The 20,128-nt window shown below is 35.8% G+C and overlaps 1 protein-coding gene across 2 annotated transcripts in view; it reads left to right on the plus strand.

The window, feature by feature from the left end:
* The window catches only part of nsun2 (NOP2/Sun RNA methyltransferase 2), a 43,688-nt gene extending 24,097 nt beyond the window's left edge, over window positions 1–19,591 (plus strand). Inside the window, exons 15-19 of one of the 2 annotated variants that reach the window (XR_012394475.1) lie at window positions 3,062–3,197; window positions 4,452–4,532; window positions 7,341–7,479; window positions 8,847–11,201; window positions 11,712–14,588. Coding sequence is in view for 1 of the 2 variants with exons in the window: in NM_199711.1 (NP_956005.1) it covers window positions 3,062–3,197; window positions 4,452–4,532; window positions 7,341–7,479; window positions 8,847–8,886; window positions 18,770–19,085 (712 nt within the window). In the remaining variant the exon portion in view is untranslated. 2 annotated transcript variants of the gene reach the window in all.
* Window positions 19,592–20,128: the final 537 nt, after the last annotated feature.

Raw genomic sequence — 20,128 nt, forward strand, 5'->3', positions numbered from 1 at the left:
ATTCCTGGAGGGCCGCATCTCTGAACAGTTTTGTTTCAACCCTTATTAAACACTGCTGATCCAACTAATTAAGGTGTTCAAGACTGCTAGAGACTATTAAGCAGGTGTGAGTTGGAGTTGGTTGGAGATAAGGCGGCCACGATTACACTAATATGTTTTAGATTTAAAACTGCATTTTAGAATAAAAGCGATCCCCGTCCACACTGGCGTTTTACCCAGCATTTTTGAACAGATCTCCGTCCACACTACGCTGCTGAAAATGCTCATCACGTGACCACACACACACGGTGGCATGCACTGCAGCGATGAGAGCTGTGCACGTCAGACTGTTCATCAAGGATCTACCGCTAAATCTAATATCACTATATTTGTGACAATAACGTGATATTTCATTCTTGTTGTCTATCTAACGACACATTTCCCGACTTTGGTCTTTTGAATCTATTACTTGTTCTCGGGTAACGTGTTTTGGCTAAGCGCAAAGATACGTTTGTTTGTGAATGAGGGTTTGTGGATGTTTCCCAGAGATGGGTTGAGGCTGGAAGGGCATGCGCTGAGTATAAACGTGCTGGATAAGTTGGCGGTACATTCCGCTGTGGCGACCCCGGATTAATAAAGGGACTACTATACTTTTATAATGGCCATTATTACTGATTATTAAACTGATTTTCAACAAAAAAGAGGGTATATTTCACATTTTAAATGAAAATGAAATGAGGCAGTTTTATTATTAATATGCATATAGTGAAGATAACGTTCCTATAAATATGAAGCTACACCACAACGCCTCAACTTTTTCAGTGCCTGTTAAGTTGCTAATTTCAAAATGAAAATAGGCAGTTCTCATATCATGTTTTCATTTTATTGTTAAAGTAAAACTACGTAGCCAGGGTGATGTAAATGATGTTATACAGTACACTGTTCCCTTTGAAGATTTACCTGACCTTTCCTTGGGAGTTTGTTTTCCATATCAAACTTCATAGTCTGAACTAACAAGGAGAGGATGCAAGACTGAACTTTTTTATTTAGGTTACTTAATATTGAGGAAAAAAACTCAATCAACCTCCGTTTTCAGATGTCTCCGTTTTCCCCCATCCACACTAACATGGAGCTGCAGTGTTTTAAAATGAAAGTGGCCTCTTCAGCGTTTCCAAAAAGTTAAATTTTAAAGTTTTTAGCAAAACTTTTGCGTTTTAAAACTAAATTAGTTTAAACAGGGCCTAAAGTATGCAGAGCTTTGGCCATCCAGGAATTGAGTATGGGACCACTGTTCTACAGTGACACCTGAACACAAGGTGTGCCTCTGTACAATGTAAGTTTCAAGAAACACTGCCATCACTATTTGTCTTCATTGAAACCCAGATAAATATTCACCGTTTTAAAAAAAAAGTCCTTTAATAAGTTTTTATTGAAAAGACCAATTCAAGAAAAATGATTCATTTTACATATTTTGTCCACATATTATATAAAGACAGAAATAAAATGAATAAAAATAAACCTAACCACATCACAAACAATCTCTCAGACTAGTTTACAAAGATCTGTTTAAATTGCAGAGTGTGATGATAAGAATATAAAAACATTACATACAAATGATGCATTAGTTCATAGAGCTTTAGTCAAGGTAACAGACAAAAGGAGGCCAGATTTTGTGAAATTTATAAGCATTCTGTTCATACACAAATAACTACTGACCGAAAGCTGGTTACATGCATGCACACTGCATTGTGACGCAACACAGAACCGCAATGTAAACACGTACACACTAGCAATTAATTTAAATGTTTAAGATATGAGGAATTAATTATTGAAAGATGGTGTTTAGACTGATGTGTATTCATTGCATAGACCTTTTTCTTGGAACGCAAAATAACCCATTAAGCTTTGCGTGTATGCGCAAGGAGAATGCGAAGAACTTCCGGTCGGCAGCTGATGTGTCACATTTGGACGGCTTTGAAACGATAATTTTAATCTATTTTACCTGCTTTTATCCTCTTTGAACTAATACTGTTGTCCATCAGCACCGTCTCTTGAACTGATCATTTAAAGAAATGCGATCTAATAGGATGGAAAACAGCTGCTGTAAGGCATTTTCCCCTCGTTGTCAGACAGCATCTTCTGCAGTTTAAATGAAGCCTCGTCATCGCTAAAGTCAACATTTTCTCTTTATTTCAAATATATAACCAGCCCAAACAAATGTAATTCACCAAAATGTTTGACACACACACGTAGCCTGTACTCTGCCACTGACACACTGATTTAATAACTGTGACAAAGTGAAAATATAGACTAGTGTCATTTCAAAATGACAGAAAAACACAACGTGGTGAATACAACACATGAAATAAAACACAAACGGCTCGCGATTAGAATTAACAGCAAATCAGCCAGCAGAGTATCAATAACAGACTTTTATTGGTCATTTTTGTAAATTGCACGACTTTCTTACCTGTTAAGTTTCATGCCAGTACTCTGGTTTGCTCTCTCTCTCTCTCTTTCTCTCTCTCTGTTTCTCTCTCTCTCTCTCTCTCTCTCTCTCTCTCTCTCTCTCTCTGTGCATGTGCGTGTGTGTGTTAAAGAGCCGCTGAGCTAACAGCTGACAGGCCGGGAACGCACACACACTGTATTTCTGACGGCAGACACGTGAACTAGGAGAACGTTTATCTAGATTATAATGGCTTTAACAGACACATTTCTAAGTTGTGTGTCACAAAAACACTCTGTTATCCAATAAAAACGTTATTGAAACCCATTTTCGGAGCGAAAATTACCAGTTGTACACGCTGTAAACAGAAGTTTTTAGCATTCTACCGGAAGAAGCTGATTGCTAGGGCGCCCTCCATGCAGCAGCCATGAAAAAGGTCTATATCACATATAAAATTTATTGTATTAATTTAGTCATTATATGGTGTAATAACTGTTATATTGCTTAAAATAAAATGTGCCACATAATTGTCCATTTGAACTAATCACCATTCATTTGCAAAATGCCCTCATTGCTTCAGAATTGGATGTTCATAATGCAGTGGCTCATCTGTGTATATTTCTTTGTCTGCCCCAGATCTTTCTATGACCTTTCTCCAGATTTCCCCAAGCTTAATGTGTTGACTCGAACTCATGAAGGGAAGAAGAGGCACCTGTACATGGTCTCCAAAGAGCTGCGCAATGTCCTTCTGAACAACAGTGAACGAATGAAGGCAAGAAACAAACACACACACACACACGTACGTTTATCAGTGCTAGCAGTGATTGAGGCTGGCGTTCAGGCAGATGGGGACAGCAGCTTCACTATGATCTCATCTCTATCTGCGCTCTAGTGCCTTCACATTCATCAAGTATGAAACAACCATCTGCTGCTGATGTAAACAGACATCACTGGAGTTACACTAGAACAAAGAACCGCACTGTAGAAACCTTTTGGTGGAGTATTTGGGATATGAGGAATTAATTATTGTAAGATGGTGTTTGGACACTGATACGTATTCATTGTTTATTATGTACACAAAGGGTCTCAAAGTATTTAAAGTTGATAAATCAATTTAGAGAAATTTGAGGCCCTTAAAAGTTATTAAAAAGTCTTAAATACTTTTTTGCATGATGTTAAATTGTGTATCATTTTGATTATATCATGTATATATGCTACAGTTTGCCTGAATTTAATCTGTGAATATTGGGATGCTGTGTCGTTTATGAAATCGATAAAAACCTGCACACTGCTTTGTTTACTCCAGTAACCAAGGTAACACCGTTATTCCTGCTGGTCTATTGGCACCTCCTTCTGGATTGGCGTATTTATTTATTATATTAATATTGTTTCTTACAATCAGTAGTTAGTAAATGTACTACAAATTATTATGTCACTCGTTGAAACCAAAATTATCTATGAATATTAAAATGTGTGGAAAGGGTCTTAAAATAAATCTTAAAATAGTTTTAAAAGTTTTTACATTTCTCTCTCTGATTCCCTAATAAAACAATGATGTAATAATTTCAAGTAGCAAGTAAGTGACTACTAATTACTACTGTTGTTCATACTACTACTACTACCACTACTACAAATAATAATCATAATAATAAAATTAATAATAATAGTAGTAGTTGTTGTTAATAATAATAATAATTATTATTAGTAGTAGTAGTAGTAGTAGTAGTAGTAGTAGTAGTAGTAGTATATGTATTTGTTGTTTTGCTACTCTAATAATGTTCATAATAGCAATGTATGTACTATTATATAACAATGATGTAATTATTACATGTAAGTGACTACTAATTACTACTGTTGCTGAAACTACTACTACTAATAATAATAATAATAATAGTTGTTGTTGGTGGTTTTATTATAATTATTATTTTTTTATTATTATTATTATTATTATAGGTAGCGGTCTACAGTTGCAGATATAGATAGGTTTTTTTGTTTGTTCATGTCTGAATTGCCTTTATTTCTGCAGGTTATAAACACAGGAGTGAAAGTCTTGTCCAGAAATAATGATGGAGAACAGTTTGGTTGTGCTTTCAGACTGGCACAGGAGGTGGGTGTTTTAAAACAATAGTTTGTAAAAAAAATAAAATAAATAAAGGTACAGAAAGTGTAACAGTTTGTTATGTCTTTAAGATTTAGCTCAAGGGGTTAGAGGTAACAATTTGATGTGACTCAATTTGATGAGAGTAGGTGACAAAATAGGAAAATAATTTAATTTATTTAGAAAAGTGAAAAGAATTCAAACAGCAAGATACTATGTACAAGTTAGCGTATATCATAAAAATAAAATAAATCAGTTAATGTATGATGTTCAGGGAAAGAGGATTTCAAGTGACACCAAATAAAAGAAAGCAATATTAACAAAAACCCCAAACTGGCTGAAAATTATCCTCTAAACTGCTTAATAGAAAATAAATAAAATAGATCTATGCTTCTAACAAAAATGCGTATAAAACAGCGAGCGGTGCTCACTTTTAGGCATGTGTGTACAGTGGTCCCTCATTGTTTTTGGGAGTTACGTTCTAAAAAATAACCCACAGTAGGCCAAATTCGTGAAGTAGTCCGCTTTATTTTTTCAATTATTATAGAGGTTTTAAGGCTATAAAACCCCTCACTACACAATTTATACACTTTTCTCAGACAAGCATTAACATTTTCACATTTTTCTGTAAATTTGGCGAGCTGAAGACATTTTGTACTGTACAGGAGACACAGCATAAAGGAGATTGATTGACAATGGTCTAAAGCCTGTCAGGACACAGAACACAATGCTCTTATCATGAGGCAAAACACAATGTGCTGTAGAAAAAAAAGCATGTTAAATTGCATGAAAAAAACTGTATAAACATTTGAATTTTCTGCGTGTTGCAAGATGTAGGTCACGGGACATCTAAACTCCTCAATTTCCAAGGGATTTCTAAAAACTGACGATCAGGGGCCGTGAATAGGGTTATAACAATTCACTGTGAGTCAGTTGAAAATCATTATAATTATAATCTACAACTGTTTAAACCGGTACAAATGCTGAATGAATCGCGATACATGTTTTAAACAGAGGGGGTGCTGGTTACAGGCACAAACTCGCTTTACCTGCACATCAGCGGCAAGCAAGAGGTAGAGCGGCAGAGTAAAATGACAGCTAACAAAACAACGAATATAATGCAGCCACAGTAAAAAAAAAAACTACCGTCACAGACATCTGTGCGTAAAAAGCTCTTAATAGACCAAACCACACGGAGCAGAGGATTGGCAGCTCCGCGAGCTCTAACGAATGCTAACGTTAAGGATATCACATAATGCATCAGTGTTTTCATGGTGAAAGTGAGATGTTTTTCAGACTAAATAAGAAAGCTGTGCTGTTGTAGAACCAGGTATTAGATTGTTTCTTTTTTACCCTAGCTTTTTAAATTTAGTTTATGCATATCTTAATATTTAGCTAGTTATATTTTATATTATAATCAGTATTTGATGCTAGTGGACAGTCTCCTGAATCAGAGGGCTTATTGACCACCTCTGTACACACTGATCTCTGGTTTAGGACAGGCTTTCCTCTCCATACCAGCCATCTCAGTCCCCAGTGAAAGAGTTTTTTCATCAGCAGGGGACATTGTAAATGTGGAAAGACCTCAGCTTATACTAGAAAACATAGATATTCTGATATTTCTTTCAAAAAAATGTCAAATGCTATCGCAGTCACAGTTTTAGTTTGTTTATGTTAAGGAGTCTTTACTTTTTATTTGGGTTTTGTTTTAAAATTCTAATTTATTTATTGCACAAAAGATTTTATTTTGTAAAAAAAAATGTGTAGCATTTGAGAAAAATGAAAGGGCTCTCGTTCACCTTAAATTTTTCTCAAATAATTTAGTTTAAAAAATTGTGACTGAATTGTGAGATTAGTATCGTGAGTATCAAATCGTGAGTCAGGTGAATCATTACATCCCTAGTCGTGAAATATTGTAAAATTGTACAACAACTGAGACGATAACTGAATCAAACTCTAAAGTCAAGTCAACACAATAAATCAACATAACACAAGCCAAAAAACATTCATAGCAAAAAAGCAAGCAAGGCAAAAATTAGGAGAGCGAGCTTCCACGCTAATGTCCCTTTAAACTTTGAGCTTCCTTTCTCATTGGCAGCGAAGGTGATGCTGTCACATAGATTAACGATGACTGATGTATCCACAAACGAATAGGAAACTGACCGACAGAGAGAGAGGGAGTGCACAAGCAAAATAACACAAGCACGTACATTGGGCCATAACCATATTTTAATTATTCTATATATGCAACACATAAATTAAATATGAAATGTTATGATGTAAATTGGTACTGGACAATCTTTAATAAATGTACCTGTAGTAAATGGTTTTAAAGAGATCTCTTTTAAGTAGAGATTAAAGAAACAGAAGTTTAATCCTAGAGCTATTTCTGCAAGACATAATGGTTGCGTTTCACATGTGATTTTAATCAAAAAGGCTTTGGAAATTAAGTCATACTGCGGTAATCGGCCTATAATTAAAGAAACACTCAGTTTTCTCAGATGTTTTTTTTGCTCAAAAACTAGGTTCAGTGGTCTATAGGGAAACCAGTTAATCTTAATGTGCCGTTAATAACCTCAGCTTGCCTGTCTCTCAGCTCCAGAGGGAACTTTCATTACCGTTTTCCACAACAGTGCATTGATTTTTAGCTTGAGGATGATCTGTTATGTTCCCATAGTTGGAGAAATAGATTCAAATATGTCTGCTGCTGCTTTTCAATGCTGATTTAATAAGAGATTTGTGTGCAACACAAAAGCGGTACTTGTGTTTGTACGCTGTATGTAATAGAAAAGTGAGTTGTCTGTTGTCTTTCTTTAGGGTGTTTACACATTGTGCCCATATATCAGAGCCCGAATCATCAACATCAGTGTGGAGGACGTGAAAGTTCTGCTCACACAGGAAAACCCTTTCCTCAGCAAACTTGGAGATGAAGCTCACATGCAGGCTAAGAAACTTGGTCAGTGTCCTAATGATGCCTTCTGTTCTTGCAGTGTTTGTAATCTGAAATTGATCTGAAAATTGTATGCATGTGCTTTTTTCGTAATTGTCATCTGGAAATTTGTCACAACATAAATAATGCACACTAAATCCTAATTGTCTGTATTATAAATTGATGAATGGCATCTTTGTATTGTTTCTTAAAAAGAAATATGAAAGAAAATACTGGTTCTGTCCAATCTTGATATAAGAGGAAGAAGAGTTCCATCATGCTGTTTTTCCAAGCTTTTCACAATCATGTGCCACCTTATGTTCTGTTTTATAAAATGCGTCAAATTAGGTATCATTCTGGATTTTGGCTTTAAGTTCTCAAAAGTCCTCTCAAGATGCTTGCTCCAGATTCAAAATATTGGACATTTTGGAATCGCTTGACTTGATCATAAGACATCTTTATAATCATAATGTGACGTGATAAATGTGAATGAGATTTTATGCATGCTTATGACAACTGTCATTAAGTGTCATTTGCTTAGTTATGTCCCTTTAAATGCAATGAGGACATTGTTTGGGATGTTTTTATGACATTTTTACTTGAATACATCACAATCTGTGACCATAACTTGACATTATCAAAACAACTTGTTATAAAATATTATTTTATTGTGTGACAGTCTTACTTGCCAGTTGAGTGAGCACACTTTCGTTCTGCCCTATCAGAATTGTGCAATTGAACTACGGCCACAATAAAAAAGAAAACAAACAGGAAAGCACGGATGAGTGGGATGATGGCATCTGCTGCTTTAGAAGCATTAATAGACAAATTAATATCAAAGAAAACTAGCATTTGTATTATGGGAATGTTTTGGTTTTAAAGTCACAGACACCCAACAAAAACAGGTCATTTTTAAGAGCTGTTGCAGAATTGTTGCCACAGCTTACAGATTATTTAGCTGGACCTTGACTACAAAATTAAATCATAAGTCAAATCGCAACTGGCAAAAAAATCCCAATTAGATATTTTCCCTAAATGGCACAGCCCTACCATGATGTATAAAATAATTAATATAAATTAACCAGTGGGACAATTGTGTAATGTTTTAGTATTAACATAAGGACATATGTCCAGCGACACGTTTTATCCTGAGCCACAGGCATTTTTCATTGAGAGCTCTGTGTTTTTAAAATGCCAAGAGTGTGACTGGGTGCTCTTTGACTCTATGTTAAAACTGCATTTAGACCCCTTAATGTTATGAGTGCTGTTGGGATGTGAAGAGACTTTCATCCAGCATTACAAAAAATAGTTTTTAAATCAAATCGCCTACTTTGCCTTTTAATCCCTTTCATAATACACTGCTCTAAAAAGTTCTTCTTTTTTTTCCTTTGTAGAAATGGGCAGCATTGTTTTGCGATACCTACCAGATCCAAAGTAAGTACTATTTATTTTTGTTAACTGTATTTCTCTAACAAAAAACTCAAGAAGATTGATTGGACTTGATTTCTAAACTAGTCTACTGTCTTTCTTAAAGCTGTTCTTTTGTATGACAGACCATAACTTCATAAATTCTGTACCTAGAAAGCTGGAAAAGGCTAGTTGTCCATGTAGGCAGTAGACCAATATGGGAAACTGGGATTGAAACAGATATATAATACAAATACAGGAGCTCTAAATCAAATGCATGGCAGACATCACACTTTTTAAAAAAGAGTAGTTAAACAATATTTTGTTGTGTGTTGATATGATAGTATGGAAAAATCCTTAAAGATTTTATTTCTAGAAAAAAAAAAGATAAATAACCTTATCATTTACTCCATTGTGATTTGAGTTTCTTATCTTGAATGAAAAAAAGATTTTTTGACGAATGCTAGTTGTTAGGACCCATTGACTTAGTAGGAACAAAATATCACTAGGAAAGGCAATTGGTGCCAGCAACCAACAATTTTCAAAATGTTTTTGTTCAACAAAAGAACCTCAAATAGGTTTTGAACAAATAAATGGTGGATAAATTGTAATTAAGAACCGTTGCACAAATTAATGTTATGGTGCCAATCGTCTCGTATGTATATGAACACTATTGATGTCCAATAACTGTAAATAAAAACATAATGGACTAAATTAATGGTGTTTACCTGGATTGGATATATTCATCATCAAATAATAGTATTATCAAAAGGAAAAAAAAAACATACATCAAATAAGCAGACGCTTGCGCAAAATAATAATTAAAGAAAAGTTTACAATATAAGTTGTAAAAGCATAATGTTGATTGCTCACAAATCAAACAATGAAGACACCAATATAAAAGTTACTAGGAGGTTGAAATAAAGCTGCTTCATACGACTCTTGCACGTGTGGTTCTATAATGAACAAATAACGTTTATACAAATAACGTAATAAAGTCTCATCAGCAGCACTGCAAATGTGCTGCGTTATAGCCATACAATATACGTTTGTATTATAATAATGCAGACATCAACTTAAATACTCAAACATCACATCAACAATTTAGCAGTTGTACATCAATTAAACAGAAATAACTGACAATCGTTGTAATATAATTTAATATATTCTCAACCAAAACTTGTCCCTTTAAGGCAAGTCATTTCACTCGGCAGCCAGCTTTGAAACACCTCTTGGGCACCATGCTCGGGCATTCTGTCTGAATGGGGAAATGCCAAATTTTCCAAAACTGCTTGCCAAGTTTATGATTGAATTTCATTTTAGGAATCACCAATAAAGTTAAACAGCAACTCTGTCTTTAGTTTCATTTCTAAACATCCAAATCTCACAAAATCTGCAGAAACTCATGTCTGTTCAGAGCCCCTCCCCCAGAGAATCCTCAGTTTATACCAATCAATGATTGGCTCTTGTACAAGAAGGTGGGAGTTAATCACTATATAGCGATCTATGATTGGCTCCTGTGCTAGAAGACGGGGCTTTATTCACCATTTTGACCGTTAAAATTTTCCCCATTCAAAAAAAAAAAATATATATAAATGACATGTCATGTGTATTCTGTAGTCTTTGGCGAGACTTCAGCACCACGTTTTAGGAATATTAAAACCAATTCGCTGTCAGTCCAGATTATGATAAAGTCTTCTGTAGTTCACAAAGTGGAGGGGCTGCAGGACGAGACAATAATCTACTGTATTTGCTGCATTACAGATGATTGTAGGACCTCTACTATCACATTGCCATTCCTGGAATGATTCACTCTCCATTGATTTATTTGGGTGGTTCTAAACTAAAATTTTACTGATTCGCGGTCACGTGACTCACTAAATAAGTCACATCTTTTTTTAAATCAGAGACATCATAATCGTTGTACAACACCTCTTTTAAATGTGCATAAACGATTTTTACATCATTTTACATAAATAACTATGTGATGTCATAAGGGTGTCACGATTTCGATTTTAAATTTAAATCGATCGAAATGTATGCTCTATTTCGATTATCGAATCAAAAAATAGAATCGTCGATGCTGCCACGCCCCCATGTCATGTCAGCTTGGCTTGCCAAGCAGGAAAAAAACACGCTTGTTGAAGTGCTTGTTAAACAGCAGATGCAGGAGAACCGTTGACAGAGCTTAAACCCTCTCCTCTTTCAATAAAGTCGCCGGTGTGAAAGCATTTTGGATTTCCAGTGAGTTATGTTGACAACGGTTGTGTTGTCGACAAAAAAAACACAGTTTTGCAAGCTCTGCTATGTACGTATTAAGGTTCATCAGATAGACAACACCGGTATCGCAAACCTCTCCCCCGCCCCCGTTGCAAATCCGCTCGCGAAAAGTACACACTCAGGCCGTGTTTACACTAACATGTCTTTGTTTTTAAATGGCATTTTAGAACGACAACAATTTGACATCCACAGTGGCGTGTAGCATTTCTGAGCAACCCTCTTTCCATCCTCACTACTGCTGAAAACGCACTTCACGTGACCACACACAGACACAGACGCACACACAGCCATGCGCTCGAGACAGCAGGTCCAGGCAGTCAGAAGATCAGTCGACTGCTTCAATCTTTCACTCACTTGTACTTAGTCATTTTAGCAAACACCTCAGATACTGTTGGCTGGTTCCTGTTGGTTGTGCACCTTTTTTACTGATGCCATTTTAACGACACAGATCACTGCCTATTCACGAGTCCCGCAGAAAAAGTGATTGACAGGTAGTAATTATGTGTGTAACTTGCCTTTATTCATTTACTGTATGATTTGTTTACGGGTAAAACAAAGACCATGCAGGTCAGGTAGTTTAAAAGGTAGGCTACAAAAATGTATTCGTTATTAATTAATGAATTATGCATAATCAAAAATCAAATCAAACCGTGACTTTAGAATCGAAAATGTAATCGAATTGAGGATTTGGAGGATCGTGACGCCCTATGATGTCATGACTTTGCTTTCAAAAATTTTATTATAATGAAAGTCAATGGGGCAAAACCAGCCACGAACACAACAAAAGGGTAGTACATTTAGTCTATTGTTGATTTTTATTTTTTTTAAAGCATTTTTCTAAAATTGTGTCAATAAGATTTGTCATCAAAAAAGCATTCCATTTGCTGAAAGACAGAGAACATTGTGGCAAAATTAACCCTTAAAATCACCCCAAATTGGTTGAAAATGTCCCCAACAGCACACAAGGATTTAAATCCATTGCTTTTAGATACTCATCCCATACAACCAATTCTGCATTTGAATCAGTCTCTGCATCAGGTAAAGTCTTTAAATGCAGTCTAGGTAGTCGGTTCAGTAGGTGGGCAGGAGCTGTGTGTCAGTGTTGTACGTACACACAGGGCTGTGTGATGGCACTCCTGTCATTCATCAGCCAGTCAGGAGACAAATGAATGGAGATTGAGTGCTTTGTAGCCATTATGCCCCTTGTCTGATAATTAAAGGGCTCGAACTGATGCACCCCGCTTCCACTTCACAGATAAATAGCTCTTCATTGTCTCTCTCAGCAGAAAGCTCATTGTTTGGCCCACCAGACAGTCGTGTTTCAAGTTGATGGCCCTTACTGTGTAGAAAACTAGTCAATCCAAATGGAAAGTGTGTGTTTTTATCTCGCTCGTGCTCTCTTTGTTACACACAAACACACCCATACCCATGTATGTTCGTGCTTTTGTGTTTATGCCAGATGTTTCTTCCACATTAGGAAGTTTTTTGTCTTGAATTTTTATTATATTTTTTTTATTCAGCGTTGGTGCACAGTACACGTTTGTCGCTTTCATGTTTTAAATGGGATTAATACCCCGAGTAGACGGGTACACGTAAGGGATATTTCTGTAACTCATTTCTTGTTTGGAATCCACCTGAGCAGATGTTCATTCTAGAGATGGTACTTGTTAGTTTTTCAAATATTTAAAGGTGCTGTATGGACCAACCTTTTGTTTGGGTCAACATTTTGTGTATTTAATCCAAGTATTAAATTAGTCCAATCCTAGTTTTTTTTGTAAAAGGTGCTGTATATAAGTTTCTTACTCTTCTAAAGCTTTAAAATACCATTATATGTTTGCAGATATTTAGGAAACTTGCTAAGTGAACATTCCTGTTTATCTGAAAAAAACAGTACTGATATTCTGCTTTGAAAATGTGTGTTCTGTGCCGCAATGTCTTTCTTTGTTTTGGTTCTTTTAACCCGCCCAATGCCACTTTAGCCAAATATGTTTTAGCACCCAAGCTGCCTTGGTGGAAATTAGTGTACTTCATTTGTTCAGTTTAACTCGCATTAAATGTAGATGCTGAATCACTGATATGTGTTGGCTTGCATTAAGTCACAGTTCTAAAGTTTAACTATCTGCTGCTGCTGCTTTCAGTAGTATGGCAATAGATGTCATGTAAAATGGTGTTCAAACTCTATTTATTAGCATTTAACATTGAATAAAGCACATGAGGTGTACCTGAGGTGATCATGGTCAGTTTATCCTGTTGTTCAGCTGCAAGAAATAGAATTTGTTTCTAAAATATAAATTTCAGGTGTTGATCAGAAAAAAACTCCTTTTAATATGGAAATATTCCTTCTATCTTGTGCCGTTGCTTTTATTTAGAAAACATAACTTAAATCAGCCTTTAGGCTTGACAGCCAGGCACACTTCTGTTGGTGTTATCAATCTGGCAACCTGCACTTTCGTTTTTTTGTACCAGGCGTGCAATACCTAGTTCAACCACTGGGTGTTAAACATCTTTAATGCAGTAAGGAACATTTGACATTTTTAGATTTTTCAGCATTTTTAAGTGTTTAATTTCTTTATTTAGGAGATATATATTTTTATTAGTTTGATATTTATATACTTTATCTTCTATTCTGGACACTGCATTAAAACAACTAATTAAATAGTTGTGTAGCAAATTTTCTGTTTAAAAAAACAATTTCTAATATTTAAAAAATATGTAATTTAACTGCGTCACAAGCTTCTATTATAGATTAGATCAATAATAGTCTTCTAGCGATAACAAAATGATCTTTTAATGGTACATTTAACTGATATAAAATGTGAGCAATATGGCTTTTTAAAGGATGTGTTTACTTACAAATGGCTAGTTGATGCATTAAAAAACAAAACTAATCTAAAGAAACGCTGTTTAACAGATCGGTGAAGTCAAATAAAGCATAGAGTAGTTTTTTCTAGAGTGACAATCAGGTTGGTTTATTACTAGGGATGCCACAATACTCTATAATATTGAACCATTCGACACAACGTTCACGGTTCAATACACATAGGCGAATGTTGGCAGCCCCGCCTGCGTTTTCAGATGTCTCCGTTTTCCTCCATCCACACTGAGACGGAGCAGCAGCGTTTTACAATGAAAACGGCCTCTTCAGCGTTTTCAAAACACTCTGTTTTCGGAGCTCGAAAACTCCTGCGTTGTGTGGACGGATGGCGTAACCGTAGCAAAACTTATGCGCTTTAAAACAAAAACGCATTAGTGTAAATGGGCCCTGAGAAATGCCTTATCTTACGTCTCAATGGTAAGACTCCATTATGACCTATAATTATGTCCACTTGTCCAATTTGATATGCATTCAGTTGCTATGTTTCCATTTAAAAATGCGAATTAACTTTGTGCAAAACTGGAATATCGCATAAAAGATGTGCGAATAAAGCAGCATTTTAATCTAATGAGTCAAAGAGAAAAAAAATGGTCACTTCCTGATTAACTGGCGCCAAACATCAACAGTAAAAAGGAACTTTGCTGCAGTAGGAGAAGCTGTGTAAATCTTTTCTTCATTTAATAAATGACTTGCGCCTCAGAAGGTGATGTCGACAAGCAATGAACGTGCACAGACGCTCTTGACAGTTCTGAAAGTAATTAATAATATAATGACACTAATAATGAAGCTGTCAAGACCTTTTAGTATAACCAAAACATCATTTGAGATGGTTTACAATGTGTTCAGCCTGCTGGCTTGTCCATTTACACACATTTTTACCATCACATGATCTCTTCTAACAAAATCACATGACTTTTTTTAATGTGCATACTGAAATTTGTGCGGTAAAAGTGTTTCTATCATAGTTTATGCGCATCTTTTCTTATCGAATAAAAAGTTTATCCTACTCTATGCACACTATGTATTTTTTACGTGCATTTTCAAAATGAATGCGCATCTTGGCATTTCCATCAACCGATTTATATCCAAAAATGTGCATAAAAATAGGTGAGTGAAACGTACCTAATGATGCCTTGGAATGTAAGCATTTGAGAAATTGTGTCCACAGATACAGACAAAAGCTAATTCCTGCTGTCTTCAATCAATCAAACAACAACAGATAATTAAATCATTCTGCTCATCTATTTTATACACTGAAGATTATATGCACTATGCAGTGTTGAATGTATTTTTCAGTTTATGTAACTAACAGTTACAGTTAACCTAACTGTTTTCATGAACCTATGGTTTTAGTTACTGTTAGGTTCAATGTTTTTTACTGAACATATATACTCTATACAGAAACTGATCTAAAACCAAAAATCTAACTGAACCGTGAGAAGTCTGTATTGTTGCACCCCTATTTTTGTACAGGTGACCTTGAGCAACACAAAAATACAGTACTTGTAGGCTGCAGTTGTTTGGTTGGCAATTATTTGTGAAGTAAATATTGTCAAGTATGCATGTCTATAGACTGAACCCAACAGGCATGCTCATGATGCCACTGTTTTCACAATATTAATTGAACACTGTAAATATATCTTTGAGTCCGCTTTTGGAAGATCAGCGTTTTAGGCCACGAAAATGCCCCTGCCATGTACAGTAAATAAATGGCCAAAATGCATACGTTTTTGTTTAAAGTGTTGTTGTTTAAAGGCCTTCTAAATGTTCGGTTATAGTCATTACTTTAAATAGTAATAACAGAGTAATAAAGGTTGTTCTCAACATTATATGAAATGAGTGTAAGTGTTGCTTTTACCCAGAAACTCTTTAAATTAAGACAAGCCACTAAATTTTATATCCAAAGCATCATTACTTGAATATCTGTTTTGAGCTAGACAACATGTCTAAATTAGCCCCACAGCATCATGGGAATGTATAAATATGTCAGTTTATTTCCTCATTAGTACGAGCCCCCATAAAGCTCTTACGCTCACGTTGACGTGTGTATGTGTACTTGTTATTCACAGTTTCCTCATAGTGAGTGACACGAGCCGTGAGCAGCTCTGATGTCACAGTGATTAGCGGCGCGTGGCTCTGCGTGTCATCGTTTTCTGCTGGCTCCCCACATGAAAACATGACGGCTCGTTCCAGCACAGTGTGCCTGATCATCTTTCACTCTCTTTTTCCATCCATCTGATCACAGGCGCTCTTAAAGTGGCCCAACCACCACCGGCGTCACACACCACGAGGGCTCTTGGCGCTGTCTGTGCTGTGGCTGATCAATAATTTGCTCATTTTCCTTCCCCCTTCTCCTGTCTTGCCATCTCCTCTCATCCTCCTCCCCGTTACTCAGTTGCTGGCTCTTTTTCCTCTTGTATTGGGTTTTTGTTTAATTTATTAGGATTAGATTTTATTAGGACAGAGACAATGCACAGCCATAAAACATACATTTAAAAGTTGCAGAATTAGGCAAAAAGAGTGATCTGCAAAAAATATAAATACATAATACATACACATAAATGCATAATTTTCCCAATGCAAAATGTGTAAATCTGGAAGTTTAAAGAAACACTCCACTTTTTCATTTTACAAGTCACTTTTAGCTTAGCTTAGCACAAGTCATTGAACTGTATTAGACCATTAGCGTCCTGAGCAAAAGAATGCAAAAACAGTTTAGATAATTAGATAAAAGCTTGAGTTTTAGCCTGCTACAGCCATGGTACGACAGTAAAGACTCTTTATTATTAAGTTAGAACGAGATTATAGTTCCTTACCTGATCTAGAACAGGGGTTCCCAATTTTTTCAGCCTGCGACACCCAAAATAACAATGCCAGTGACTTGCGACCCCCATAAACTAATTTTGAGAGGATAACGTGCTTATGATTGACCATGGCTGGTCCCATATTAGCCAACACATGATTCACAAAACAGAAGAACGCAAACCCAATATAAATAACCAGATTTTCTTACTTTTGTAATCTTCGTCTTGAAGAATCCCCCAATACCTACTCCTCCCCATTGTTTCTATATTAACCTAGTACAGGGCAGCATGGCAGCTCAGTTGTTAGCACTGTTCCCTCACAACAAGAACATCACCAGTTTGAGTTCCAGCTGAGCCAGTTGGCATTTCTGTGTGGAGTTTACATGTTCTCCCTGTGCTCGTGTGGGTTTTCCCCAGGAACTCCGGTTTCCTCCCATAGTCCAAAGACATGCGGTATAGGTGAAATTAATAAACCAAATTGGCACTGCATATGAGCATTTAGATCTAAGCTTTCAATGCACAAACTCTAATGATCAAAGAACAGCCTGAAAAAATGAATTCAGGGGAGTTCTCGAGACCTACCTGAGCTCAGACTACCTTCTTAGTCTGCGAAACAAGACGAAACCCCGGGCTTGAGGATCTTCTGAGCTCAGGGCTCTCTCCCAAGACAGCATGCCAAACAGGCCTTATTATCAATCAGCAGCTAAGTGTGAACTCTTGAAGGTTAGATTTAATATTACTACTTATTTTGGTTCAACATTAATCACCACTTTTAAGTTTTACAATTTAAAGAGCCGATTCCTCCAAAAAATGAATATTCTCATTTACTCTCCCTTGTTTCAGACTGTTTGAGTTTTTTTATTTTTTTATTTATTATTATTATTTTATTTATGAACCTGAAGATATTGTGAAGAATGTTGGAAACCTTCTTTAGTGAATATCTTCTTTGTCAACAGAACAAAATAAAAACTCAGGCAGGTGTGAAACTAGTAAAGTGCGAGTAAATATATCTGAGATGTAGTTCCAGGCACCAGTTTCACAGTTTTCACTGTCTCTCATCTGCAATGGTGCAAAGTAACAAATCACAAATACTCAAATTACTGTGATTGAGTAGTTTTTCTCAGGAATTGTAATTCACAAAGTTTTAAAAATGTGTACTTTTACTTTCTTTTGAGTACGTTTTTAGTGCAGTATTGTACTTTTACGCCTCTATCTTTTCACTCTGCAGTCACTTTTTTCTTTCTTTTCTCTAGCTGGTCAAGGTGATTGGCTTAGTAGAAAAATCAGACCTGTGATTCCAGTCCAATCAAAATGCACAAAGAAAGTTAATCACATCATACTGAACAATCCCAAGACATGGACACTTTATAAAAGCAGCATCTGGAAGCATTCAAATTGTCCAATATGCCCAAAATCATCTCCCACAATGACCCAGAGAGAGTTTTAGACTGCATGTCGCTGATGAGAAAATGAAGGATGTTTGCTGTATGATGACTGAAATCACCAAATGCCCTTAAACAATCACTAAATGCACTTCAGAATATTACGTTTTCACATGCACAAATGCATCAGCCTTTCACAGCACAATACTCAATACTCACTACTCTTGAGTACTTTTAAAAGAGCAAAATTTCACTCATACTTTGAGTAACATTTACAAAGATACTGTTACTTTGCTTGCTCTGCATTTTTGGGCAAGTAAGCCTGCTTTAGACTGACATTCAGAAGTGAACTTAAACTATTTTATGACCTTTAAACAATTTAATGGTTTGTAAGCATTCAAATGGTTGACAGATTAATAGTTCATCAAGTTCAAAGTAAAGCCTTAATGACTGCAAAATTCTGCATTTTCACATACAATTTTTACATTTGGATTGAATCCTGTGAATACCCCTACATATTTAAATTCAGAGATGACGTGGTTTAACTCTTTTTCTTCTCATCTCTCCAGGGATCTCGATGCTCCTCAGTGCCCAATAGATTTGTGTGGATGGAGGGGAAAAACATCCATCAGGGCTTTTGTCTCACGTAATGAGCGTCTCCATTACCTCCGTATGGTGGGAGTGGAAGTGTTTCGTGACAAACAGGGCAAGAGAAACGATGGTCAAACTGAAACCCAGGAAGAAAGCACGGAAGATGCTGAGGGCTTGAGCCAAGAGGTGGACCTTGTGGAACAGGAAGGTGCAGAAACTGAGAAAAGCTCTTCAGAGTCCAACCCTAATGGCACAGAACTTGTCAGCAGCACTTGTGATGGGTCTACGAGTTAGTTAAGTGTTAGTATGGGTCAGGAAAAAACATCAGGCCTGATTTAGAAATAAAAGTAATTTTATTTTATCAGATTTTTTTTAAATATTGATTAAAGCATTTGCTGTTTGATATGTTTTTTTTATCATTTTGTTATTGTTCTTATTTGTTCAGAGTCCAAAAGCTGGACTCAGTTCGATCCTTCAATTTATTTAGTTGGTAACACTCTACAGTGAGGATTTATTAGTTAATTTACAACCATGAACAAACAATAAACAATACATGTATTACTGTATTTCTTTAAATTTATAAACATTAGTTAATGAACATTTGTGATTTAATACATGCTGTACAAGTATTGTTTATTTAAAGTTAATTTGAGTAAATCATTTAAATAACGTCAACCAATAGAACCTTATTTTAAAGTGTGACCATTTACTTTTACTTTTACATTGACTTTGAAACTGTAAATTCATCCAAATGTATTTCTTGTTATAACACTTGTTATAATAAACTGCATTTGTCAAAATCTCTGTATAGTTTGACATCTTTTAAGTTGCAACTTGTATATCTGCAATATTTCTTTGTGCCTGGAGGGAGCTTATTCCCAGCTTATTCCCTTTATATATGCTTCTGGATCTGTAGTCTGTGTTCTGTTGGGGGCAGCTGTTGTTCCAGGTTCTGTTTTTATTTATTTATTTATTTATTTATTTATTTTGACTTGGGGCTGTGAAAGCTCCACTATTGGTTGATTTGCTGTAGTAAAGTGAGGTTTTGTGTCAGTGCTCTGCTGATTTTAGCTTGAATATCTTTTCCTGGAAGTTTGTAATAAGTCTGAAGGTCTTTTTTTTTTTTTTTAAACCTGGTTGGAGTTTTTAATTGTATTTTGAACTAATTTCCATTGGACAATGGCTCTTTAGGAACAGGTTTGGAAACCACAGTTTTTTAGACTTGTTTGAAACCCATGATTTGGTCACAGTTATGTTAATTCCACATTATGCATCATTCAGACTAGCAGTGATTTTGAAGCTGCCTGTCGCTCTGGTTGGCGACTTGGTCTGTGTAG

Source organism: Danio rerio, chromosome 19 (genome assembly GCF_049306965.1).
Source record: "Danio rerio strain Tuebingen ecotype United States chromosome 19, GRCz12tu, whole genome shotgun sequence".
Lineage (NCBI taxonomy): Eukaryota > Metazoa > Chordata > Actinopteri > Cypriniformes > Danionidae > Danio > Danio rerio.